This window comes from Onychostoma macrolepis, chromosome 19 (genome assembly GCF_012432095.1).
Source record: "Onychostoma macrolepis isolate SWU-2019 chromosome 19, ASM1243209v1, whole genome shotgun sequence".
In the NCBI taxonomy this organism is placed as follows: Eukaryota; Metazoa; Chordata; class Actinopteri; order Cypriniformes; family Cyprinidae; genus Onychostoma; species Onychostoma macrolepis.
In genome coordinates, this window is record NC_081173.1 from 29,108,886 (window position 1) to 29,136,169 (window position 27,284).

At 35.9% G+C, this 27,284-nt stretch overlaps 1 protein-coding gene across 3 annotated transcripts in view; it reads left to right on the forward strand.

Moving 5' to 3' along the window:
* Positions 1-27,284, forward strand: part of LOC131526190 (solute carrier family 45 member 4) — a 62,157-nt gene that overhangs the window by 18,268 nt on the left and 16,605 nt on the right. For all 3 annotated transcript variants that reach the window (XM_058754349.1, XM_058754350.1, XM_058754351.1), the window contains one exon: positions 13,964-14,832. In XM_058754349.1, coding sequence (XP_058610332.1) covers positions 14,553-14,832 — 280 coding nt within the window. In that variant the 5' untranslated portion in view covers positions 13,964-14,552. The remainder of the gene's footprint in view (positions 1-13,963; positions 14,833-27,284) is intronic.

Consider the following 27,284-nt stretch of genomic DNA (forward strand, 5'->3'; position numbering starts at 1 on the left):
ACAGCCTGTCTTCCTTTAGGTACTCTTCCTCCTCTGTTGGTTTGTGGGAATGTGCTGTTTTGTGTGAGTTAAGTTGTATTGGCAGGTTTATTAGCACAGAAAAACTTTTTATTTTTAAAAGTCAAAAATGGTGCTTTAAAGGCAAGTATCGAGGGAAATACAATGTAAAATACAGACATTTTGAAAGTATAATTTGGGTGTTTAAGACAAGCAAGAAACACATTCTGTTTATTCTTTGAGATGAATCGCCTGCATTTCTCTTTGTAGATTAAATGTGCATAAAATTTGGCTTCTGCTAAATGAATACTATTACTATTGAATACATAAATACACAAGCTCCTTCAGTCACTTATTTGTATAATAAATGTATAACCGGAAGACTTAAATATTATAAATGTAAACATGGTATTTGTGATTAAACTGCTTGCTGATCATGTTTGAATGAGGTTAAATATCTAATATTTCCACTCCATTAAGTAAAGCCAATACATTCTGTTTTCACCATACATCAGGCTGTGTTTATGAAACACGAGCAGAAATCATTTGTAAAACAATTATGTGAGTTATTGCAATGAACTGAATGTGAAAAATTTAGGTAAGATTTATGCTTTATTGATGATTTGCACAAATGCATTGGGCCTCTTGCATGAAGCAGAAGCAGAATTCGGATTTAAATCATTCATAAAGCTGTTCTGATGTAAATTGTCAGATTGATTGTGTTTTGTATTTTCAAAATGTTAGCTGAAATGGTAAATGTTATTTAATACATTAGTTAAATACGAAAACAAACAAAAATGATTTGAAAACTGCTATTATAGTATTATTCTGAACTGCATTTATAGTATTTGTCTATACTAAATAGCTTTTAAAGAATTTTGGCCAATTACATTTTTTTTGTATGGTTTATAATAGACTGCTTTCAATGTTTTTTATCGATGCGATTTGTAGTTTTGCATGTTTGTTGTTGTTTTGCATTCATGCAAAAGAGCTGAACCCGGGAGAGGAATGCCAGAGTCCCCACAGCATTCCTGTACAGGTTATTCACAGTGGTAATTAATGGGTAGAGATTATGCTAATTGTGAAAGGGCTTGAATTCTCTCAGTTTGTGAATGGCTGGAATACAGATCTGCAGGTTATGAAGTGTTTGATGGGGAGTTTTCCCCAAATTACTCCTGAATTTATTTACTCACTTTTAATGAGTGAAATGCATGGTGTTTTTGGTGAACTGGTTCTGTTTACCTCCATTGTAAGTGCCTCAGTTTGTGTTTGTGTTGTTGCTGTTTTAACTCAGAATTGGAGTATTTTATGAGCTTGTTTGCTGTTAGTTGGGATCGTAAATCTTCTGAGATGATTTTAATTAAAATGGTTGCTTTAATTTTGTGAAAAAAGTGTAGGTTTTCCCTTTTAAACAATTACAAACAAACAGTGCAAGAAATAGTATTTTCTTGTAAAACGTACTACAGTAAATTTTGTTTTAGTTACAAATCATTATAGATAAATCATTGGTAACACTTTAGTTTAGGGACCAATTCTCATTATTAACTAGTTACTTATTAGTGTGCATGTTACTAGCATATTTACTGTTTGTTAGTACTTATAAAGCACATATTAACTTCTTATTCAGCATGAACATATTTTCGATCCCTTAACCCTTACCTAAACTTAACAACTACTTTATTAACTAGGGATAGTTCACCCAAAAATGAAAACTGTCATCATTTTACTTCTTGTTAACACACAAAAAATTGTCATTAGTTTCTTACTACTTTTTAGCACAAAAGAAGATTGTTTAACCAAACTGTTGACGGTAGCCATTGACTTCCATAGTATAAAAAAAATATTGTGGAAGCCAATGGCTACCGTCAACTGTTTGGTTACCAACATTCTTCAAAATATCTTCTTTTGTGTCAACTCAGACATGTTTGGAACGACATTGCTGTTTTTCTTTGCCGGTCAAATAGATGTTATGTTACCATCATCATCATCATCACACAGTCATTGTTAGTCATTTGTTTTTGGATTAGAACTATTTTAACTGCATTCTTTAGGTTTGACTCAGGGCATTCAATGCACATGCAGGAACCCGCTGACACAGAGCTACGACGCCTCTTTAAATCCTCTCTGTGTGCTTGTGCGAGATGAGTCAGAAGACGGGTGGGTTACAGGAGCTGACCTGGCAGCGGGACGGCGGGGGTTAAGAGCGTGGAGGAGATCTGTCACAGTCTGAGCTCACGCTGCTGTCACACATGTGGCTCCTCCTCCTGCACTGCAGCACTGCGGTCACACACACACACACACACACCTGCAGACTCTGTTTACATTCCTACTGCAGCACTCCAGTCTCTTCAGTTAGTTTTGTCTTGTTTTAAGCAGAACAAAATGAGGGAGGTTTGTGCTTGCATTTAGTTCAAGATATAGTCTCAGAAAACAGGCCTTGTTCTCTTGCACGTTTGAGCGCAATTTATCTTGTTTTAATGGATGTTTAGATAGTCCAGCTTTCACAATGAAGTGTTTTTTGTGAATGCTGTGTACGGTCATAGAAATCAATTGGTTTTCTCTCTTAGGCTATATTCACACTGCAAGCATTAGTGCTAAATTCCAATTTATTGCTCAGATCTTTTTCTTTTTTTTTTTTTTTTGGTCTGTTCGCATTGTCGTTTTTAAATGTGGCCAATATCAAATTGCAATGTGAACTGATCATGGTTTGAACTGACTTGCATATGCAAAAGAACGATCACAAGACAGTGTGAAGCACACTGTCATATGTAAGTAAACACAGAGGCCACTGAAGTAAGCGTTTACACATTCATTTATGAGGTGATGTGCCCCAAAGCCAGCAAATTCGTTAGCAGGAAATAAGGAGGATGAAGATGAGGAAAAAGAGAGCAAAGTTTTTAAATATTCACAGTACAATCCTGTATCTTGTATAGAGCTGTCACTACAATACCCATGAGATCAACACCACTGACTCCCTCCGTCATATTTATGAGTGATCAAAGAACTACCGGTATGTAAAATCTTTGGATTGACTCCCGTCAGTGTGGAATAATGACAAATGTTGATCTAAAGTCATGTAAAAGTTGCATGAATTACGATATGACCGTTCAGACTGAGGTCTTATTGCAAAACATCTCAGCCAAATCAGATTTAGGACCACAAATGAAAGTGGGCCAAATCAGAATTGAAAAATCAGATTCCATGTGGTTTGTCCTGTTCACACTGTCGTGTAATTTAAGCTTTTGGGCCACATTTTCCAGCGGTGTGAATGTAGCCTTAGAGAAGTCATGGAGGCAAATACGCTTGTTCAGGCTGTCAATCCAAATCCAATTTTTGTGCATATCCGATTGGAATCCCAGCGTATTTAGCAAGTGTGAACAGCAAAAAAATCACATGAAATCTGACTTTAACAAATCTGTGCTTTGAAATCTTTTTGAGATCGCATTTCTGGAAATCAGTTTCAGTCTGACCGTTCAAATCTGATTTTACAGCTTTTTTGTCTGTCACTTTCCCACGCTTCACAAAACATAAACACATCAGACGTTGTTTAGAAAACATACTGAACGTCTTTGTAGAGTGTCAAGTGGAAAATGACAATATACAGCTAGCTGGTCTACACACCTCTTTGAGTTTTGAGACCGCTGGAGAGATGGCAGCACAGAAAAAAGCAGTGCATTCCAGCTTTCTATGGTTCTGCCGCTGCCTCATAATATTTAATATAATCTGCAACGGCAACATGTCAACATGTTGTAAGACGACATCTGTATTACAAACTGTATTGTTGTTGCCATAGAAAACAATGCAGATATTCAGGAAAAAGAAAGAGTGCCACGGGACACACAAATTGGATCTGAACATGTGCGATACGCAGTGTGGACAGTCATACATTTAAATCAGATTATAATTGGATATACACAAAAAATTGGATTTGGATTGACAGTCTGAACAATCACTATGGAAGTGGCCCAAATCAGAATAAAAAATCAGATTCCGTGTGTGTCATAAAAAAAGAGGATCGGAGTCACATATGAGCAAAAAAAAAAAAAAAAATTCAGATTTGGATCACATTTTCCAGCAGTGTGAACATGGCCTTAGTGAAGTCATGAAGGCTAATTGAGATGGATGAGATGTAGACAGCAGCTGTCAATCACATGAGCGATTATTAGGTTACTCCATAAGAACAGACAAGGAAAGATATTTTGGTGTTTTGATTTTATTATAAAACTAATGAAAACAATTTGCATACATTTATAGATGCGTCATGTTCAATATGAAAGAATCTAAAAAAGAACCAATATTTAAAAAAGGTTGTTTTTTTTTCTTTCTAAAGAAAACTTAATTGGTGCTGGTTGGTGATTTTTATTTATTATTTTATATATATATATATATATATAAAATACGTGTGTGTGTGTATATTAGTGCTGTCAAAAGGTTAATCGCATCCCAAATCAGTTTTAGTTTACATAATATATGCACGTGTGCTGTGTATTTATGTATGTTTAAATACACACACGGCATGCATGTATATATGTATAAAATGTTATTTTTATATATTAAAGGTTTATTTATCATTTAAATTATATGAATATAAATAGACAGTGTATATATACATTATATGAATATAAATATAAAATGTATTTTATTCATTCATTTATTATTATTTTTTATTTTTTAAATTTTTTTCCTTTTAAGGCCATGTCCACAATGTTTTTAGCCTGCGGAAAACGCTTAGATGTGAGCATTTCTGCGCAGTGTTTTTTTTTTGTTTCTCAGTCGAGACGCTTTGGTTGCTATAATACAGAATATCTGCGGAAATGTTACCAATATCTGATTTTGCAGTTTATTTCTCAATATAAAAATGTTGACGCAATGTAAAGTACTTGCTCTTGCCCTGTCTGAAATGATTTTGTTCTGTCGTAGTGCTTGTTGTTGTTGTCGTCTGTTGCTTTTGTACAAGCAGGATGGTCGGTGGTCGGTGTGTGGAATTTGCCCCGCCCCTCCTCCACTGTGATTGGACGAATGAATAAAACACTGTTTTACCCAAAGCTGAACATTCTCTATCTCTCGGTGATGGAAAAAAAAATTCCCAGAGTTCAGCATTAAAAAGACGCTTGGCGCCTTGTCGCACTGCTTGCATTTTAAAAATGCAGTGCTCCCACTGAAAACATTTGGAAAAATATGCTAACCTCAGGAAAAAACGCTTTGATGGACACATGAACTAAGCATGTTCATATTTAATTTTTATCTTTTTGCTGTGCCTATGGCGTTGCTAGGTGGTTGCTGGTGTTTTGAGTGGTTGCTAGGTACTCTCAAGTCTAATCACTTAAAATAACAGCAAACCTCTCAGATCTTGAGAAGTCATTCTTGTCTTGAGCTCAAATGCTGCAGGACGAGTGAATTTAATCATTTAGTGTTATGATCACAGCTTTGGCAAACGGCACTAATCAGCACAAACAGCCAAAGTAAAGCTCTCTGTCCTAAAGCCCATTTGTCTTGAGTATCTGAACATGATGTTCTTCATGGTCTCCTGGCGCTGTGGTGTGATTTACATGTACATGTGCTCGTGAGGCCAAATGCTCAAATACTTCAGCCCTCGTAATGACGACAGTAAATCATCTTGCCAGCAGTAACAGTGTGCATGTGTTTATGTCTGACCTGAATTATGAAATGCATGCTTACAGGTGGAAACTTGGCGTGTAGATACGGCCGAAATATTTCACAGCGGGACGTCTGTATTGTGGTTTGTGGAAATTTGGATCGCTAGACAAAGTTGTAATCTGAGCGTCACCTGAATCCAGCCATTAATCATAGTGACCTGATCTCTGTGTATGCCTCATGAGCCTTTGATTAGTAAACTGACCCAAATTTCCCCAGTTTCTCTGCCGTGACGTGGATTCAGTTCCTGCAGGATCAGCGGATGGATGTAGGCCGGCTGGGGGAGGGAGTTTCACCCCGGCACGTACAAATTTAAACCCGATACCTTGACTGCAGTCAGCTTGACCCGTGAAATCTAGCCAGTGTAATTTGGGTCAGCCGTACAATGTTGCTTTTATGTGTGCATCAGTTTAGTGACAGTATGCCAGATAGGCATGCCTTGATAAGAGTATGAATACCAATACTTTCATTTTGATAATTGCTATAATACGGTTACTTGTATTATGCAGTAATTTTATCTAAATACTGAAAGTGATGATACAAAGAGTTCCTGATGTGTCACATTGAAATGAATGGGAATATTGAATGGGTCAAAAATTGTATGAATATGGCCTCAAGTAGAAAGTTGTTATTATTGTTATAATAATACACTATTTAATAATAATAAAGTATTATTATTATTATTGTTGTTGTTGTTGTGATAATAATAATAATAATAATAATAATAATCACAACAATAATAATAATAATAATAATTATTATTATTATTGTTGTTTATTGATTTTCTTATTGTTTTTAATTCTGTTTACTTTATGGTTACTGAAACATTTTTTTGTTTTGTCCAGACAAACAACTTTTTTTTTTTTTTTTTTTTTTCTGCAACTAAGCGACTAATAAAATTTTGGTCGACCAAGCCTCTTCTGGTCGACTAACGATTATTCGACTGTTAGGGGGCATACAGCGCTGGTTGATACAATGAGGCAGATACAACGCTGAAGACTACGAGCTTCCATTCACCTGGAAGCTTGTTGTCTTCAGCGCTGTATCAACCTCATTCTCACGCTCATGCTGATATTGTACGTTTTGTTACTTTAAACAATCAGTGTTGTTTGTGTTGTGATGGGTAGAAAATCAGAGCTCTGTGGGGATTTGCCACCTGCAGTCTTGTTTTTGTGGCGAACTGAACAATCTGTGCTCTTATCAGTGTCTGTTATTTCATCCCACAGCAGCAGGTTGGTGTTACTTCTCTCTCACTGCCCATGTCCTTGTTTTCCCTCACCTCTCTCGCGTTCACATGTGAAAGACATGCTCTGCACAGAAGTGGCTATAAAATCTACTTTTACGAACTATGAGTTTTAAGGTAAGGTGTGCAATTTCTACACAACTGAAGCATGAAACTGCACAATTTACCTTAATTCATTTGAATGGGGCATACCTTGGAAAACGTATGCATTTTCAATCTTTTTTTTTTTTTTTTTTTTTTATCTTTGCGACTGTTGGCAGAGACTTCCACGTCATATTTAGGGCCCGAGCACCGAGGTGCGAGGACCCTCTTGGAATTGCTCACATTTATTTAAGGCTTATTTTTCTGTGAAAGTATTGCGGTATATATTTCAGATTTACCTCCCCTAAATGCTGCATAAAAACAAAACAAATGGTGGTTGTTCACTTTAAACGCCGATCAGATGGTCAATTTATTTGTGCGCACTCACAATAACGACAAAATGCACTTTTGTAAAATAATGAAAGCAAACAGGATGCGCTTTCTGCCGTCTCGGTCTGTGAACTTGGAGCGCAACACTCAGTGTATATCTTTGCCTTACAGACATTAAAAATATATCTATAGAGAGCAAAATGTCTACTTTCAAATGGAAAACAAATATTCTCAGATTATGTAATCCGTGTGAAACATGCACACATGCATCACTACTGCAGAGATGACGAGTCAGTGTCGCCGACTTGATCTCTTAAACTGAAAGAAGAAAGCACTTGTTTATTAGTGAATTATTAAAATGTTAATGCAGCCTCCTTACTGTTTTCCCCTGACACATTCATAATCATAGCTTCTGCGGTGTGCTGTGGCAAGCTTTATGCGTGCGCTTGTGCACTTATTAGGCTATGGTTTAATAAGATTTAAATGGTTTATTAATAAACATGCGATTAGTCGACTAATGCTTAAAATGAATGACTAGAATGACCAGAAAAATCAAGGGCAGCCCTAGTTAAAATTTTTTTTTTTTACCTTAAATATAAATCAATACAAAATTCTAATAAATACATCAAATTAAAAAAAATCATAAAATAATAAAAATATTGTTTTGCTTATAATATTTTGCTTATGTAACTAATAACTATTGCTACTGTTGTTGTTGATCTTATTTTTTTATTTTTAACCATTTGAAACTTAAATATGGCATAAGTAAATAAAAAATTTTAAAATATAAAATTATTTTTATTATTTTTGTTACTGTTGTTGTTGTTGTTGTTGTTTTATGTTCTTATTTTTTATTTTGAACAATTGTCACTTAAATATGGAATGAAAAACAAATAGAAAACAAAAATAAATCATTTTGCGAATATTTTCTGCCACAAGTCAAATGTTGGCTAGCTGAGAATACAGAAGTCTATGACCCTTTTAACATTTCAGAGCTCAAATCAAACTGTCCGTCATGGAGTCATGGGCATTTTGGAGTCATTGGAGGCCAGTCTTTCTCTTTCACACTGTCTCTCTTTTTTTTTTTTTTGGGTCTTACATACCATTGCGACGTCAATCATGCTGAAGTACTGTGGTGTGTCTGGCTAATGCACTGCTAATGAGTCTGAGCGATCGATCGTTAATTGCTGACTGGACTGTGAGGACGTGTGGCGTGTGCTTCTCATGTTAGAGCATCATGTGATGATCCCATGCCTCATGTGTTTGGAATAAACAAGTTAAAATTGGACGCAGCATCGTGCTAAACCTAGTCTGGAATTAAAATAGTTTGTAACCTTGAACTTTAAGAGGCATCTCAACTCCTCTCTCCCTCATTTAAATGTGCAATGAGGACGTCGCTCACGTGAAAGAGGATGATGTTTAGCTTGTAACACGAGCTGCTCATATTACTTTTCACAACATTCAGTTGGTATAAAGTGATCTTTTATAAATCCTTGTGAGGTGCGCAATAACATTGATGTGACCTTGTTTTGGCCAGAAGTTGAATAAGCGTTGCATGCATCATCTGTGGAGAAAACAAACCTAGAATGCATTGGTGAAAATGATGACAAAAATGATTGATTGTAAATGTACTGAACTAAAAAGCATTGATTTAAAACAGCTGAATTGAATTCAGATGTATTTTTCATGTTTAGAGTATTGTGATGATAGCTTTGCTAAATTGGAATCAATTATGAGACTAATCTTAATTGCATTTCACTTAAGATTTATGCCGTTATGTGAGTTACTGCTTGTGTATAGCGATCCGGGTGAGTCACTAAGATTTAGGAAGCTGCTTTAGAAAGAAGTTGCCTGTGGAAGCTTGTTTCCGCCACGGGATAAAAAGCTAATTGCAACATTTCATCTTGCATTTCTGACTTTTTTTTTTTTCTCTCTAAATTGTCAGATACAAACTTAAGTGCAGATTTGAGATATAAATTTGTAATTTGTAGATATGAACTTACAATTGTGTAAGAAATTCATAATTACCATTTTGTTTCATGGCAAAAAAAAAAAAAAAAAACAGAATTGCGAGATGTCAACTCATAATTCTGAGGAAAAAAAGAAATTGCGTGTTATAAATGCAGAATTGTGAGATATAAAGTCAGGATCTCGAGATGGAAAGTTAGAATCACAAGATATAAACCTGAAATTCTTAAAAGTCAAAATTGTGAAATACAACTCACTGTTGTCAGGGAAAACTTCAGAACTATGAGAAATTACTTTTTTTTTTTTTTTTTCTTTTCTTTTTTCATGGCAGAAACATAAAAAACTGAATTGCAAGATGTGAACTTAGAATTCTGAGAAAAATAATTGTGAAAAAGTCAGAATATTTCGCAGTAGTTCATCTTACAATTCTGAGTTTTCAAGAAAAAAGTCTGAATTGTTGGTTATAAATGCGCAATTGCAAGAAAAGATATCCGAATAGTTGCAATTAGCTTTATTTATTTTTATTCAGTGGTGGAAACAGGCTTTAGCTGCATCTGCAGACCGTGAACATCAGCGTTGATCTCTGAGCTGATTTATAGCGCTGTCGTTTATTCAGGCCTCTGCGGCGTTTGAGCATCAGCAGACATGATGGAGAGAGATGATTCATCACCGAGGAGAGGCAGACGAGGATGCTGTGTGTGTGTGTGTGTGTGTGTGTGTCACATGAGTGATTAATGTTTCTATCGTCTTTAATGACTGATGCTTTCACATTATGCATGTGTAAGATGTCCAAGAAACAAATCAATGCACTTTGCACTCACATCAGATTAACTTTTTCCTCTCATTTGAGAGAAGAACTTTGAAAAATCAAGATGTTAATGCATTGGTTCACTTCACTTTTTACCATTTTTACCTTGACTTGCTTTCTCAAACCTAAATTTACTGATGTCAAATAAGTATGTAATACTTGATGTCATATCACAGTGATTCCCTCGACAAAGACCAATAAGATTTTTCCATTGTCTTTGGATTATTGCAGAAAATAAGCTCTGTGACCAACAAAACTTTATGATTCTTACACATTTTGTTCATAATGATAATATTCAGAAATGAACACAACATGTATCAAAGGTCTTATATCTCAAAGGTGAACTTTTTAGAAATTTGATAACAATAACCTTTTGAAAAAGTATTATGTATAACGTGTGTGTATAATTTTTTTTTTTTTTTTTTTTATATTTAAAAAAAAAATTCAAATTTAATATTCATCAAATTTATAAATTTATATATTTTACAAATATAAAAAAATTTATAATAAAATAAAGATCTCAAAGTTGATATCTCAAATTTTATATATATACTTTTTAGAAATTTAAAAGGTATGTAAATGATATATATGTGTGTAATTGTGCACGTTTATGTGAAAGTGAGATGCTTCGGCTCCACGTGAAGCTCTTATGTTAGAGTCTCAGCACAGGTGAGGAGGGTATTAATAACTCTCTTTCCCACCAGCAGCGCAAAGGTCTTCTCATCTCTTCCTTCCCCGTGATCCCGTCACATTCAGCCCATCTCTCTGCATCTGTAGAGTCATTTTTCTGCAGAATCCCAGCAGGTTGTTCTCTCTGTCCTCTGACAGGCTGATGAGGATGTTTTCAGTGGAAACGAACCCAGCCGGAGCCTCTTGGGCCCCTCTTACCTTCTCGCATGACAGGCTGCTTTTGGTGCAGATGGCAGATTTGCCAAAGGCCCGAAGAGAGCAGCTCGACACCCTTTCAAACGCAAGCAGAGCCGTATTGTTGTGTTGCAGATGTTTTTGATCGTGGCCGTTTATTGCCATGAAGCGCTCGGTGCTAATATGAGGAAACTGGATGCAGGGATGCTGTTTGTCTCTCTCTGCAGGGAGTCTGTTTGAGCCTGTTAGCCGTTTTCTAAAACTGTCAAGCGAGCGAAGAGTTTTTGCTCTCTTTTGTTCTGAAGGAACAGACTCTGAAGTGTTCAGCATGCAGCTCGTTGCTGTCAGTCTGTCAGATGTTTCTGTGGATCCACTCGGGGAAACTGTCAGGCTGGATTTAAGTAGGAGTTTCGACACAGTGTCTTCTGTCTAAGATAATGAAGTGATGCTCTAATAAGCATAAAAACACAGACAGATTGGGTAGAATAGTTTCTTTTGAATTGGATTGAACATTTTTAGCTGTATTGAATTAATGTCATAATATTGTAGAATAATTAACATATAATATTTATAAAAGGCACAGACATTCCTTTTAAATTATATTTGAATTTTTTTTTCTTCAATATTTTATCTATTGAATTAATGTCATAATGTTGTAGAATAATGTTTGTCTTTTATAATATTAAAAAAGGCACAAATATTAAATTTAAAATTAAAAGTAATCTTTTCAATATTTGATCTATATTGAATGTTTATAAAATGCACATACATTGCTTTTAAAGTAGATTAACCTTTTTTTAAAATACTTTTATATTACAAATATAATATTTAAAACATTTAATTCATAAATTTATTTACTATTTATTTTGCTTCCTTCAAATTTGGTAAAAGCAAAATTGACTTGAGTGATGTAAGTTAAATGTCTGTCCCTAAAAACAATATTTTTAAATTTGTAATATTTAATCTATACTAAATTAATATTTTAATATTTAATAATATTAACTTAGTATTTATAATCAACATTTGTCTTGTGTTTTTGATGGATTTTTTTTTTTACATTGATAATTAATTTTATTTTTTTTTCCATAAAGGAGAAATGTTTTGTTTTTTGTTTTTGTTAAAAATAATCTCTCTACCTTTCAAAATAGATTGAACTATTTTTAATATTTTATTTTAAAAAATGTAAAAAATATTTTTCATTTTTTATTTTCATATTGTATCTATATTAAATTAATATCAAAATATTGTGTAATAATTAACAGAATATTTGTAGTCTTTCGTCTTGCTTAGTTTGCCAACATGTAATGCCCGCAATTCATTTTGCAATTTAATTTTTTATTTTTTCCATGAAGAATATATGCAGTGCTGCTTTTGAATTTGGTTGACTAAATTTACTCCGCTAATATAAATATCTTTTTCTTTAATTTTATAATTATGCCCACTCGCTGCTTATACCTTTTATTCGCTGTCTACAAAAGCAGCTCAGTAAATTTTGGAGGCGAGCCTGTGTGTCCCGTCGGCTCGCTGGCTGAGGATCCAGTCAGGATTAGATAACCAATCAGCTGCCAGATCAGACCGTCGCCCCTGTGACCTGGAGGTCACACATGGGAATCCTAGTCAGCTGCTCCAAATGTAATATTTAAATAGCCCTCATTACTATGTTGAATAGAGCCGTAATCTGATAGCGTTTGTGTCCTATCAGCTTCTCACACGATAAACAAGCCTCCAGTAGCTCAAGACGGCCTGCTGGAACAATAACCAATCCCTGTACTGATAAAGCTTTAGGAGGGAAACCTCGGTGGCACTTATCAATGCACGGCCTGATTAACTGTTGTCCAGTTTTACTCGTGTTTGTTTTTGTTGTGGTGTTCAGGAAATGCTCGTTTCCCTTCCTCTTTTGCCTCGTTTCAGAATCTGTAAATAGCAGCATGTATAATCAGGAGACTCGCTGCACAAAGACAATGTCAGCTCTGTTACTCCAGTTTGAACCTTGAGCGAAGTCCATTGTGTTGGGTTTTAAAGAGCCCTCAAGACCACACAGGGATTCATTTCACATCTCGGTCATGTTAAGAGGTTTATGAAGTGCCACCGCAGAGCTGATTGTTTGTGCACGCTTTAATGCTTCAGGGTTTTAATGTGAATTTCCATCCCGTCCTGAAACATGCCATATTTACAGCCACTAATCTCTGAAAGCTCCCCGTATAATCCTGCCAAATATGTTAATTCTGCTGTTTGTTTGGAGTCGAACTCAAGAACCTCAGATTATGCACTTAAATTAAAACTCGAAAAATAAGGAATGTTCTAGAGAAATGCTTTGAGAGAACATGCATTAGCAATGCATTTAACAGCAGTAATTTCACATTTTTGAGTGAAGCAACAATATTGAGCAGGAAATATGGGGTGAGCGTTTACATTTAAAACTTTTACTTTTATGCATTATCGTTTGTGCATTTGGCAGACACTTTCATCCAAAGCGACTTGAATTGCATTGAAGGTATACAATTGATCAGTTTATGCAGTCCTTGGGAATCAAACCCATAACTTTGGAATTTGTAGCATCATGCATGGGGGTCATGAAAGTACATGCATTAATGTAAATGCATAAAAGTACATGTAAATGCAAGCATGTGTGTTAATGCAGAAGCGTACATGTGCATTTATGCATTTATATCAATGCATGTACTTTTATAAAATTAAATGTACTTTTATGCATTGACATACATTTTGCATTAACGTACTTTTATGCATTTACGTTGATGCATGTAATTTTATGAAATTACATGTAAAAGCATGAAAGTACATGCGTTTATGTAGTTGCATAAACGTACATAAATTAATGTAAATGCATAAAAGAACATGCATAATGTAAATGCATAAAAGTACATGTAAATGCATAATAGTAAATGCATTAATATAACTGCATAAAAGTACATGCATATTGTGTGAGAATCTTTTTTTCGAAGGTATTTTTTTTTTTTGTGAGTAACACCCACTCTCTCTCTCTCCTGCTCTTTCAGATTGATCGGTCGCTCCATGGGGATTCTCCGGTGCTTTCCGTCTGGTTTCTCCTGCCCTTCACCCCTCGGCCTGCCCTCCACCCTCTACAGCACCTCCTCCATACAAATCATGAAACTGGTATTAACTGAATGGCAATTGATATGGATTTTTACTGTTTCCAGTAGACAGTAAACACACTTACACCACACACACAATTACATGCACATACACCCACACTCACACACACACTCTCTCACACACACACACACACACACACACACACACACATACACCCACTCACACACATCACATCACATCAGCGGGAGTGACCTCATGGTAGAGTCATATCCTCCTCAACTGTCCGAACCAAATCCCCCGACACGGCCCGTCCCAGAGCTCCTGCAAGCGGCCTTCATCAAACGGCACGTTTCGGGATGTTTTGCGCTCCTTGAGTCCGATCCACGGCAGATTTTCTCCACAGAAGGACGTCCACGGGAAGCAGTGTGCTGCTGTTGGCTTTATTCTTCCTAAATTTTTAGTTTTGCATTATTTTGTGTTATTTGCGTGTGATTTTTGCGTGGAGCCACACGTGACCTCTGCTCCGAGTGCATGCCGGCGACGATGGCCCCACAGAACACCGAGGCCGACGCTGTGCAGATGCAGGCCTCCGTGGTGACACCTGTGGAGAAACGGGCCGAAGGAGGTGGAGCTAATGGAGCAGGCGGGGCTGGAGGGCGGGATTTGGAGAGTCAGGAGGAGTCGGTCAGCGAGGGATCTATAGACCGCATCCCGCTGCGTCAGTGGATCATGCATGGCGCCGTCATGTTTGGACGAGAGTTCTGCTACGCCATGGAGACAGCGCTGGTCACACCTGTACTGCTGCAGATAGGTGAGACAACTGACCATTAACTATGAGATAATAATAATAATAATAAACCAAATCATAAAATATGAGTTAATAAGACTGAATGTATTCAGCATAAAGTGAGCACTGTTCTGATATGGATTATTCTTTAACCAATGCTGATAATAGGAGGATTAAATGCCATTTTATACTTAGAAACATATATCATTTTTATAATAAATTAAGCGTATAGCGTTAGTTCTGGCAGGTCACGTGAGTCAAGCTTGCATCAGCTGACTCTCAGCTGATCACATCCACCAATAGGAATAAGACACCTATCATGGCATTCCTATATAAGCTCTATTCAGTATTATTCAGCAGCTTTTTGCTTGCTCAGGAGCAAATTACCCTCCTCCATCCCCAGCTCCTCTTTTCGCCACAGTCAGGACTTGGCTTTCTGATATTCCTTGTTGAATCAGACTCCTTTATCTTGAGGAATGTTACACCTAAATATCATAAAGTACATTTAAAGATGTCTGCTTTGTTCTGTTCTGTTAACCCTATAGGGGGGTTATTATTGCTGCTCTCCCTGCTCATTCACGACAGGCTGCATGGATGGGCAGGGAGTTTTTTGCCCAGAACAGACCCATACTGCCAAACCAAACTGTATGCTAAGTGTCTATCATTTTGACCATAGTGTATGTATGTATTTTATTGTTTAAATGCATGTAATTGTAATTAATTAATTATTTTCTAAATTTATAGTAACATTCATATATGCATTTAATATATTATTATAATATAATTTAATGACTGCAAAATTTGCCCTGATTTCTGGCCAGTTTATATTGTCTTCACTCTCAATGTTTTTGATAAACAGCCTCTCCAGCTGCAGGCCTGTATGTCAAAGAAATAACTCTACATCTCTAAATTGTGTGTGTGTGTGTGTGTGAGACGTGCCGTGATAAAGAGATTAAAGGAGCTGTGGGAAATGCGCTGCTTTACTTTCCTGCCAGTTTATAGATTATGCAAACGACACCCCAGGCCTTTATATTACTGAAAAATATGCCATTTTGTCATGCAAGCAGCTGTGAGCCTGGAGGAGCAGTGGGGCTTTTGTTCTTCATAATCATCATGTTTTATTGAAGAAGTCCATTTTTGTCAACAGGAAGTCCATCGGCCACATGTGGTCATGTGACAATAGTGATTGTTGTGATATGGATTACTTATCTACATATACATTTTTAAATCTATTATTGCTGAACTGTCTTTGTGTCTTTTCTTCACACTAATAGTCAAAAGTTCGATACGATTTTTAATAGTTTTTGAATAAAGTCTCTTCTGCTCACCAAGGCTGCATTTAATTGATCAATAATACAATCAGTAAAATTATGAAATATTATTACTTAAAAACTTAAACTTAAAATAACAGATTTCTGTTAGAATATATGCTAAAATATAATTTATTGCTGTGATCAAAGCTTTTTTAGGATCATTACTCTAGTCCTCAGAGTCACATGATCCTTCAGAAATCATTCTAATTTGCTGCTCAAGAAACATTTCTAAATATTTTCATAAAAAATGGCAAATGTAAATGTAGACAATTCTCGCTACTTTTCTTTTTGTTCTTTCACTTTTTTACACTGCAGCCCCGGTTTGCTTTTAGCTACACTTCTAACCAGACATAGCTAGTGTACCAGGACACTAACTGAAGACATTGTTTCTGAGCAGTATTTTTCTCTTCCTGAGGGATGATGCATTATTTATTGTGCTGTAACTGTGTCATTTCAATGAACTGGTTCATCAAAAGTAGATGTGCTGATTCAGTCATTGCTCATAATGTGTACATCATTTTACTTTGCTTTTTTTGTATTTGTTTTAGTAAATTTGCTAACACACAATAAGATTCCATTAGTTAACATTAGTTAATGCATTAACAATCAGCAATACATTTGTTACAGTATTTATGAATTATTTTTAGCTGATTAAAAAAAAAAACTATGGTTCATTGTAAATTCATGTTAGCGCAGGTCCATTAAATATTATTAAAAGATACAACATTTGATGTAGTTCATCATATTTGAAGAAACAGCATTGCATCACTTGCTCACCAATGGATCCTCTGCAGTCAATGGGTGCCGTCAGAATGAGAGTCCATACAGCTGACAAAAACATCACAATAATCCACACCACTCCAGTCCATCAGTTAACATCTTGTGAAGACAAAAGCTGCATGTTTCTAAGAAACAAATTCATCATTTAAGATGTTTTAATTTCAAACTCTCACTTTTGGGCAAAATATGAGTCTATAATCCATAATCTCTCACATCAAAACAGTACTTGGTTTGTGAAGATTTCTCTCCTGATTCAGACGAGATGACTTTCTTCACTGGAGAAAGCAGTATTATGAATAGAGGACACGTATTTTAGCCAGAAGCAGTGGTTTTAAGTTTTAATATGTCTTAATGGTGGATTTGTGTCTTACAAACATGTAGCTTTTCGCTTCACGAGATGTTAATTGATGAACGGGAGTGGTGTGGAATACGTTTGCATTCCTTGTCTGCTCAAAAGCAGAATGCTAAAATTGAAATTAAATGCGTTTCCTAAAGGGTAACTTGATTTGTTGTTTGCTTGATCGTCAGTAACGTGATTACTTAGCTCTTGTTGGTGATTATATAAGCTAATGTGAGTTCTCCGGGTTTAAAGGATTAAGTCTTCAGGTCAAGGCCAGTTGTGAGTGACTTGACGTTATCATGCAACATGCTAATTTTAGAGCCTTATGTGAGTTTGCGTCTGTGAAGATCAGGCACTCGCTGTCCAAACTACAATGGCAAAGGATAAGCGGATTTCTGGAGGTTGAGCTGCCCTCGTTCACCTGCGGTCAAAGAGTCGTGTGTGTGTGTTTCAGGGTGACATATGATGGGTTATTTTTAAAATTCACTGAATTGGTAATAGCTGGATTAGCCACAATAGCTCACGGTTAGTTTAGATGCAGGAAGCGGGAAATTATACTGTCAGATTGGATGTGGTGTGCAGCATGATGACATTTAAGACTAATTCAGATCCAGATGAGCCAAGACAAGGAGTTGACGCATGTGTGCATGTGTTTACAGTGGTCCACAATGGTCCCATATGAAATTCCAGGCAGCAATTCCAACTATTTGCAGCACGTTTCTCCCTAAACAGACGCTCGTAACAAAGGCCGAGGGAATGCACGGCCTGGAGCGGTGTTGGGAATGTGTGACTCAGCGGATTCCGAGATTCGGGATGAAGCGCAAACGTTCACGTGTCCCAGAATGCTCAGCTGGTCAGGGGTCAAACCGGAGCCATGTTGTGTTTTTCTTAGCTAGCGAGAGGCTGGAACGTGTGGAATCGTGAAGGAATTTAGCTTTTTACAGCCTGTGGATTTCATGCATTCCGCAGTGATGGGAAAAAGACTCCCAGTGAACAAACAAACCTCATTCCCAAGCATGCAAACGTCCTGCACACGCCACAAAAATTTGTTGATATGCTTTGCAAAATTACCTAGCAGCTGTAGATTTTGCATGATGTTTGATAACTTATGGCTGTGTATGGAATAATGTACTTCAGTGCTGTTTGTACTCCAGTATGTGTACTGTATGCATGGAGATCCCGCACATTTTGGCCATTGCATAAGGATGTTGTATTTATAGCAGTTTTTTTTATTATTTATCCAATAACTAGACACATTTCTTGGTCTAAATGTCCAGTTCTTTGTTCATTATTTGTAACACAGGCTATCCAAGGTTCAAAAGTTTGCATATTGCGTTCATATCTTTAAAGAAGCCTTGCATTTGCAGAAGCATTGGTTCAAAATACTAATTTATTATGAAATATCATAGGAACATTACTTTAGATCACCCACACACAAGATACCCATAGTTTCACTGTTTAGTTGTTAGTAAAATCATTAAATATAGTTGTTCAAAACACATGATGCAGCTTTCATTATGGTCAAAATCACATTCAGTGGGGGGTGGTCAGGCCCCCAGCAAACCTTGTTCTGGGCCCCGCTGCACTCTCAACCTCTCCTCCATGTCTTGGTCAGGGTAAAGCCTGCCTCATCCAAAAATACGAATGGTTTTCATCAGCTTTCAGCTCTATCACCCTCTAAAAAGACATTTACTGTAAGAAAAACAAATACTGATAACAATGATATAGACTTTTTGGGGATTTTTTTTCTTCTTCTCCCAACAACAGGCATCTTGAAACTAATCATACCTGAACATACTCAGTCCTCAGTTGCTTTCATAATCTAAACATTTAATATTGTTCATTATTTTCCATAAAAACTATGCTTGAAGAGTAATGCAACAGTTACGTAGCATTTTGAGCTTTTGTATCAATTGATAGTTAGATCATTGTAATGAAATGAATAAACACTCAATTCAGATGTAATGTGTGGGTTGCATTTTGAAATAGTAATACTTTGATGTTAAGTTGTGTCATTATGAACCAGTGATTTTAGTTCAATGAACAAAAGATCTTTGGTTCATGTTTATTGTATCCAAACATTTGGAAAAAGTGTTAAGTGTTTTGAAAAATGCATTTTGATCACTGGTTGTGAATCATGTGTCTAGAGTTTTGAAAAATTACATGAAGTTTCTGTTATTAGTGCAAAAATGATTGTAAAAAACTGTAAATAAATTATTAATATAATAGTTTATGAAATGTAATGTTACATGCTATTTCACTGTACATATAGTGTGTATATATACTAGTTCACTATAAGTGATATGCTAGCAATCAATCTGAGCATGGTTGTGGTCCAGCAGATGCAGCTTGCGACCTGGTATCACTCTGGCTTGCTGCAATGCCTCATGGGTATGTCACATCTCACACACAGAGCACAAGAATTCAGCGCACACCAGCACTGTCAGCCCTGCAATGTGTCTCAGCTGATCTATGGACTCGTTGTAATGTTTCTAATGCGTACGTGAGTGCTATGCAGTGAGTTTGTGGCGTGTGATTTCGCAGGTCTCTATTGTCTCTCATAAATAGCCAAACAATGAGCCCTTTTGGGCTGTTTTTGGTCAATCTCTGGCGGATTAGACTCGAGTTCTCATGACCGGTCAGACTTTCAGCGCTTATGCGGAAACAATAGTGAAACTCATTTAGAGTTTTGTTTGAAATGCACGGCGTACTCTGTGAAATATGTGCCCACAAAAGTAGGAAACAGAGCCGCCCAGGAGCTGACAGTGACCGCTGGGGTTTCCAAGAGTCAAGACCAGCGTGACAAATCACACTGAGCTCAGACGAGGAAGAGGAGAGGTGTGTGTGTCTGTCTTTGTTTGTGTGTGTCTGCTTGTGTGTGTTTATTAGTTTGTTTATGTGTGTGCTTGTTTATTAGTTTGTTTGTGTGTGTGTTTATTAGTTTGTTTGTGTGTGTGTGTGTGTGTGCTTTGTGTACGTTTGTTTGTTTGTTTGTTTGTGTTTATTTTTGTGCGTTTGTTTCTTTGTGTGTTTCGGTGGGTGTGTGTTTTATTTGTGTTTTTGTTTGTGTGTGTTAGTCTGAGTGAGAGTGAGTGTTTGTATGTTTATGTGTGTGTGTGTGCATTTGTGTTTGTTTGTTTGTATGTGTGTTTGTTTGTTTCTGTGGGTGTGTGTTTATTTGTGTGTTAGTCTGTGTGAGAGTGAGTGTTTGTATGTTTATGTGTGTGAGTGTGTGTGCGTGCTTACATGCACGTGTGTGTGTGTTTAGCTGTAAGAATAAAATTGCACTAGATCTCCTGTATATGCAGTGCAGTGCTGACTGTGTGCTGCATTTCGCACTGCTGCAGTGTTACGTAACCGAGCTGACTCGCCGTGTGTGTTGATAAACCCATGTGGTTTAAATGTCCTTCAGAAGCTCAAAGATGAGAAAAACAGACTGACTATATTAGTGGTCAGTTTTCACCCACTAATGATTAAAACACACAATCTCTCACTTAACGATATACTGACAACCACTGGAAACTGCAGAGCAGCATTCCAAAATCATTCAGAATACCTCAGTAACTGCTTAGAAACAGCATGGCAACCACACAGAACACCCTAGTAACTGCATAGCAACATGACATCATCACTCAAAACAGTTTAGCAAAAGCATAGCAGTGTATTGTAGTGGCAACCTTTACATGAATAAACACCACTTACGTTATTAAGAGAAATTGTAGTTTTTAAAGCTTATGTTACGTGCAAAAGTTGATTGCTTTTTGTTGTTTCTGAGTGTTTGGAGTGGTGCATACTGTATTTGCTGATCTGAGATCAGTGCTATGGGTCTGTCACCTGGGATTGAAAATGCAAATTGTCTATTATTTGTCCAGATCACTAGCCTAAACCAGATCCAAACCCGCACATCTCTCACTCTCTCTGATGAATCATTCATGCTGTTGAGCTCCAGTAGGACACACGCTGCAATGGAAGAGAATATGAAACCGCCGTGTTAATATTTCATCCTGCCATCTGCTCGATTTCTGGTGAATTAGTGTGTCCAGAGGTCTGGAGAGATTCGGTTTCTGGTGCAGGATCATGGTGGTCCTGGTCTCACGTAGCTTCAATCTGACTTAGAAAGAAACCATCTGACTGACATGAATAACAAACCACAGTAAACTGTCTTACTGAGCATATTTTTGAGTGAAACAGGAAATTCATTAGGGCTGAAACAATTAGTCGACATTATCAACAATGTCATCAAATATTTTTGTTGTCGAATAGTCGTTTGATCTCATATGACCTCATATAAGGGCCTGCAATAACGTGGTTTGACCAGTGTGGCGCTGTAGAGCAACAGTGTAATTCTCTCCTGCATGCACTCCTAATTTCTGTATCCACGTGACAAAAGTACGATCGACTCAGACCCGAAGACTCCAGAGGTGAACTAATCATTTCTGTTTCCTGTAAAGAACCAATAGGATGTTGAAATGAAACGTGAAATGAATCAACTTACGACAGAGTTCAGATGTGATTCATCAAACATTCGTATGCCGCTGATCGTATGTTTGTTTTTCTCCGTTCACAGAAGCGCTGCAGGTGCGTGATGCGACGATGTGTGAATCCTCATGGTCTGTTGTTTATGCTGCTATTCATGCATATAAAGCTAAAGCCCTGAAAAAAAGTACATTCTAATCTTACTGGTTAACGATCGACTAATGAGCTTCGGTTGTTGGTCAGGAAGATAATCTAAATGAACAAAAATTCTGTGATTATACAATTCTCCACCAGATTTACTAGGTAACTCAAAAACTTGCTTCGTGCTGAGACAGTAATGAAATAAACGCACAACAAACATGACAGCGGTGAGAAAACAGCAGTTAAGAAAGCATCTGATCGTAGCAATGTGGACGTTTGCACAAGCTCTGCAATCAGCACTCCAGTAAGTTACGTCATGTTTATTTACAGTATGTAACACTTTATGCAGTAGACTGCTTTAAAGCAAGCAGCTTTACAGTGTTAAACCTGAAAAAAAAACACGTCAGTGTCGCTTTCCTTTAGAATTACAATTTGACTTTCTGCTGTAAAGTCAATAATGTTAATAATTATACAATGTCAATAATTAATAATGTTAAGTTTTAAGTGTTCTGGCTATAGGCCGCTGTGCACCTGACACACAGAGAGAACTCGGCACCTGTTTCCTGGCATTGCTTTGCTTTTTGTCCATTTCTAGACGGTTTCACCTTCCTGACCTTCCTCTTCCTCTTCCTGTCACTCTCACTCCAGATTTCTCTGGTTTGTTTCTGGCTGCAGTGAGCGCTGTGTTGGCAGGGTTCTTGTTTTCATAGGAGCAGGCTGTTGTAGTGGCCGGCCGCAGTGGTGATGGCTGACTAATGACGGTTTTGTCTTAGGGTTCATTGGTGGGACCCAAGTGGCCAGTGAACTTATGTTGACTCTGTGTGTGTGCGTTTGTGTGTGTATGCAGATACAGTGTGTCAGAGCACCCGATACCTGCATATTACCCACATGGTCAAATGCACTAAGCACTACGAAGTAGAGCTGCAACGATTGGATAAACTGAGAATCACAATTTTTTTAACTCAAATAGAGATCACGATTCTCCCACGATTCTGAACTAAACAAAATAATGTGTGACACAATATTAATTGCAGTCGATTTAAAAGTTTTTAATTCATTTGAATGAATTATAAAACATTTTAATATATAATATATGTATTTAAAATATAATACAAAGCTTTCCTTGATTTTTATTTGCAAGTAGATTTGTATGTTTTTGTATATGTATGTTGTTTAAATGGTAATGATAACAAATAATGTTACTACTAACTAATACAACACCGAGATATACATTTATTTCTAAGTAATAAACTAGAACATACTGTGTATAGTTAGTTCATTGTTGAAATAATTATTATATAATAAATATAATGTTTATTATTGTAATTTATTTTTATGTAATTGTATCATTAATTTATTTTAAATAAGAAATATATCTAAACACTTATTAATAATTAATTCGTTATAATTTATTTATAATGTATTTTTATCATACATATTTCTTTAAATATTTATCCTTAAATTTTATTAACATATGTACATATACTGCATGTATGTTTATTGTAATATTTATTGTAATTTTTTTATAATGTAATTTTATTTTTATTTTAAATAGTTAATGATATTAATTCTAAGTGTATTTTTACATTTTATATTATAGATGTGTTTATTACATTTATTTTTATTTTTATTTATAATATAACTTTATTACATATTTCTTAGTTAAATATTTATTAATAAACTATTAATTATTAATATATTAATTCATTTAATATTATATATGTTCACATGCATGTTAACGTTTTTTTATTTTATATAATTGTTATTTTTGAATATTTATTAATAATGAATATTAATGATAAATGTATTAATATGTATTTATAATTCATATTTAGTTATCTGTCTATCTGCCTGTCTGTCTGTCTATGATTTTGCAGGTCAGAGGTCAGCAAATGTTTCTTGCACTCCTGCTTTTAAACGTTCCTATACATATGAATGAAAGTGATTGGAAAATTAGGTCTAGTGTAACGGCTCTGAAGGCGTCTAAATAAACAATGAAGGAAGTGTTTTGCCTTTCTAAGTCAGTGGTCCGTGCTGGAAAATCCTGCTAGAAGGTGGTAGCTAGTCTCACATCAACCTGGTTTTGACCCTTGACCTCCAAAAAGCAGCTACCATGTTTTTTCCCCCCGCTGGAACAGACTCCGGAGTGTGTTGTTTTGGATGCTGGTTATTGTTGGTTTGTTTCTCTCTCTGGGCTTCACTGAAGTGAGCTTTAGATTTGTGTTTCTCTCGTCTAGAAAATACTTCCTTTGGTTTGACTCATTCTGCTCTCAGTATTGTTCACCATTTTTGACCTGGTGGGAAACAGAAAGTCTCCTGTGATTATTTACTGAAATCTCTCAAACTTCCTGTTTGCATGTTTACTCCGCATATTTTTCAAGGAACAAATAACTTGCTTACCATCTGATTCAGATCTTTTGTTTGGGCCTCAGTGTCTCAGCGTTTGTGTGTTTAACTGCAAAGACTAAATATATAAAAACACCTCAACAAACCGGAGGAAGAGGAAGTGGCTGGTGGCACTGCGAGGTGAAGCCCGGCCCGGTTTTCCGATGAGAACAGAGCGGCTGGTTTGTCAGATCCGGTCCTGACTCTGATAAGGCTCTCTTCTCAGGACTCTGGTCTGCGTGTTTCCCAGAGGATCGTGAGGGGTTTTGGGTCCTGTAATAAGACGTCACACTTTTCACCAGCATTCACCAGCAGGTGCAGTGGCTCTTTTCCAGCTGATTTCTGACAGCAACCGTGAGAACAATTAGGACTTTATAGTCGTTCTTTTTTTTTTCTACGAAGAATTGTGAGAATTTTTGTATTTGTGTTTTAAATTGTATTTGTCCAATGGAAAACTTCTGAGTGACATACTTTCAGCTACTTTTGATATGTTAATAATAAAATCATTATTTCATTTTATATATTCTTTTTTTTTTACATAATATTAGCATATATTTCTTATGTTCTTATTTAAATATTTATTAATTATTAGTATATACATATGTATGTTTATTATTTAAATATTGATTTTATTTTTATTTATAATGTAATGTTATAATATTTCTCATTTAAATATTTATCAATAATAATATTCTGAAGATAATCACAAATTTTATGTGTACATGTTATTTTTATTTATAATGTAATTTCATCATAATTATTTTTAAAATATTTAAAGAGAAATATTTACTTTATATAAAGAAAAATTGTATTTTATATATATATTATTGCCAAAAGTATTGGGTCACCCCCTTCTGATGAACAGGTTTGACTACTTCAGTAATTTCCATGAGTACAAATCTTAATGTTTAAGCATATAATGATATTCTAGGGAATTGTGTGCTTCTACTTTTATAGCAACAGTTTGGACAGGACAGACACACACACGCACACACGTTCGTTTTTGTGAAAAGTGGGGACATCCCATAGGCGTAATGGTTTTTATAGTGTACTTACTGTATGTGCTATTGCCCTACACCAACCCTACACCTAAACCTACCCCTTACAGGAGACTGTGCATTTCAACTTTCCCCCAAAAAAACTCACTCTGTGTGATTTATAAGCGTTTTGAAAAGTGGGGACATGGGTCAATGTCCTGAGATGTCACCTTCACCTTGTAATACCTGTCATACCTTTGTCATTATACAAATCTATGTCCTGACTTTTCACAAAACGCGCACACACACACACACACACTGTATAATATTTATTTATTTTTCATACAAACAAGTAGTGTCCTGTTCACACTAAAATATTTTAATAAATATTATGTAACAATAGGGAGTGATACAGTTTTGATATTGTTGCTTTAAATTGTGACAAGCTTTTATTTTATTATTCATATTATTATTTATTTGTGTTCATTTGTGATTTAATTTTAATTTATTTTATAAATTCTTAAGTAAATGTATATAATTTATAAAAAATAATAATTATGAATATTAATTATTAAATAATTGTATACAATTTATACATTTAATATTTTGTTTAACCACTGAATCTTTGATTTTATTTATTAATTTTTTTGTCTTACTGGAATCTTGCCAGTTTACCTGGTTAACTCCTAGTTAACATGTCAAAGTGATTCACTTCAGCTGAGTAATGTGACTTTGCCTCAAGTGCATGTGCTGTGTGTGTGTGTGTGTGTGTTGGGGTCTTTGGTCTCGGTCTGAACGGCTGATCTGGTTTGCTGTGAATCCGTACAGGACGTCTCTTGCGTATCTTCAGGAATGTTCTCCTCTGGTGTCCTGTATGTCAGCGCTGAACCCGACTCCTCAACGCTTCACGTAACAGACCGGACAGTCTCTGTGACCGCTGATCAGAGAGTGTGTGTGTGTGTGATAATCCTATTATAGCACACACACTCTAAAGATAGAGCTGATTCCTGTGAAAGTCTTCTGCTTCTCTGCATGTGAAGAATTGTTGCAGTGCCAGTCTCCACACGATCAGTGTCGTGTGCATGAGGCGTTCTGATGCGGTTATGATTGTGAGGTTATGATGGACATCTAGTGTGTGTGACACAGACAGATGTGTGTTTTGCTCTGCCGTTATAACAGCCTCACAGAACAAACATTCCATGAAGGATGTGCTTCAGCTTGAGCTCTTGGTCTGGACGAGAAGTGCTTTCATTGTTTGGTGTAATTATGAAATCAAATCTCATTTTCACAAACAGTGGCTGACAGATTGCTTTGTTTTTCTTTGAGGAAATGCTGCACATGCTTCTGTGTGTTAGTGGCTCTGTAACTGCAGAAAGCATCATATGCACGTTTCTGACATGCTTCCTGAAGGTAGATGGCAAGATTGTACTGACATTACAGACAGTCTACCCATAATTTCATCTCAAACTCACTTTTATGAATGACATTATGATTTTGTTGTTTTCTTCTTCTGTTTCTGTTTATTTCTTTGTAAGTGAGTCTGCCATGCTTGCTGGTGTTTATCACACCAAGTTTCACAGAATTGATTTTTTTCTTTTACTAATTTATTATTTATTTTATTTTCCATTTTATTTATTCTATTTTTTTTCCAGAATTTTTCTTTTACTCATTTCCCATGAGCACTGAATAATTTTAGTTTATTTTATTAAAATAATAAAAATAAAACGTTTTTTTCTATAATTTTTTTTTTCTTTTACCCATCTGTTCTGTGAAGACTTGCCTTATTTGATTTGATTTGATTTGATTTGATTTGATTTGATTTGATCCTTCTCTACATTTTCATTACACTCATTTCGTACTAAATGTAAAATTGCCTTTTCCAAAAGAAACCGTTTTCCTTTTCTGAAATTAATTTGCAGTGGCTTTTTAAAAACTTTTTATAGGGGCATATTTGTTTTTCCATCCACAGAAAATAACATCCTTTTGCCAAGTACTTCACTTGAATAATATCATTTATATCAATTTGTAAGCTGAATAAATGAATGGGTTGTTTCCAGTAAACTT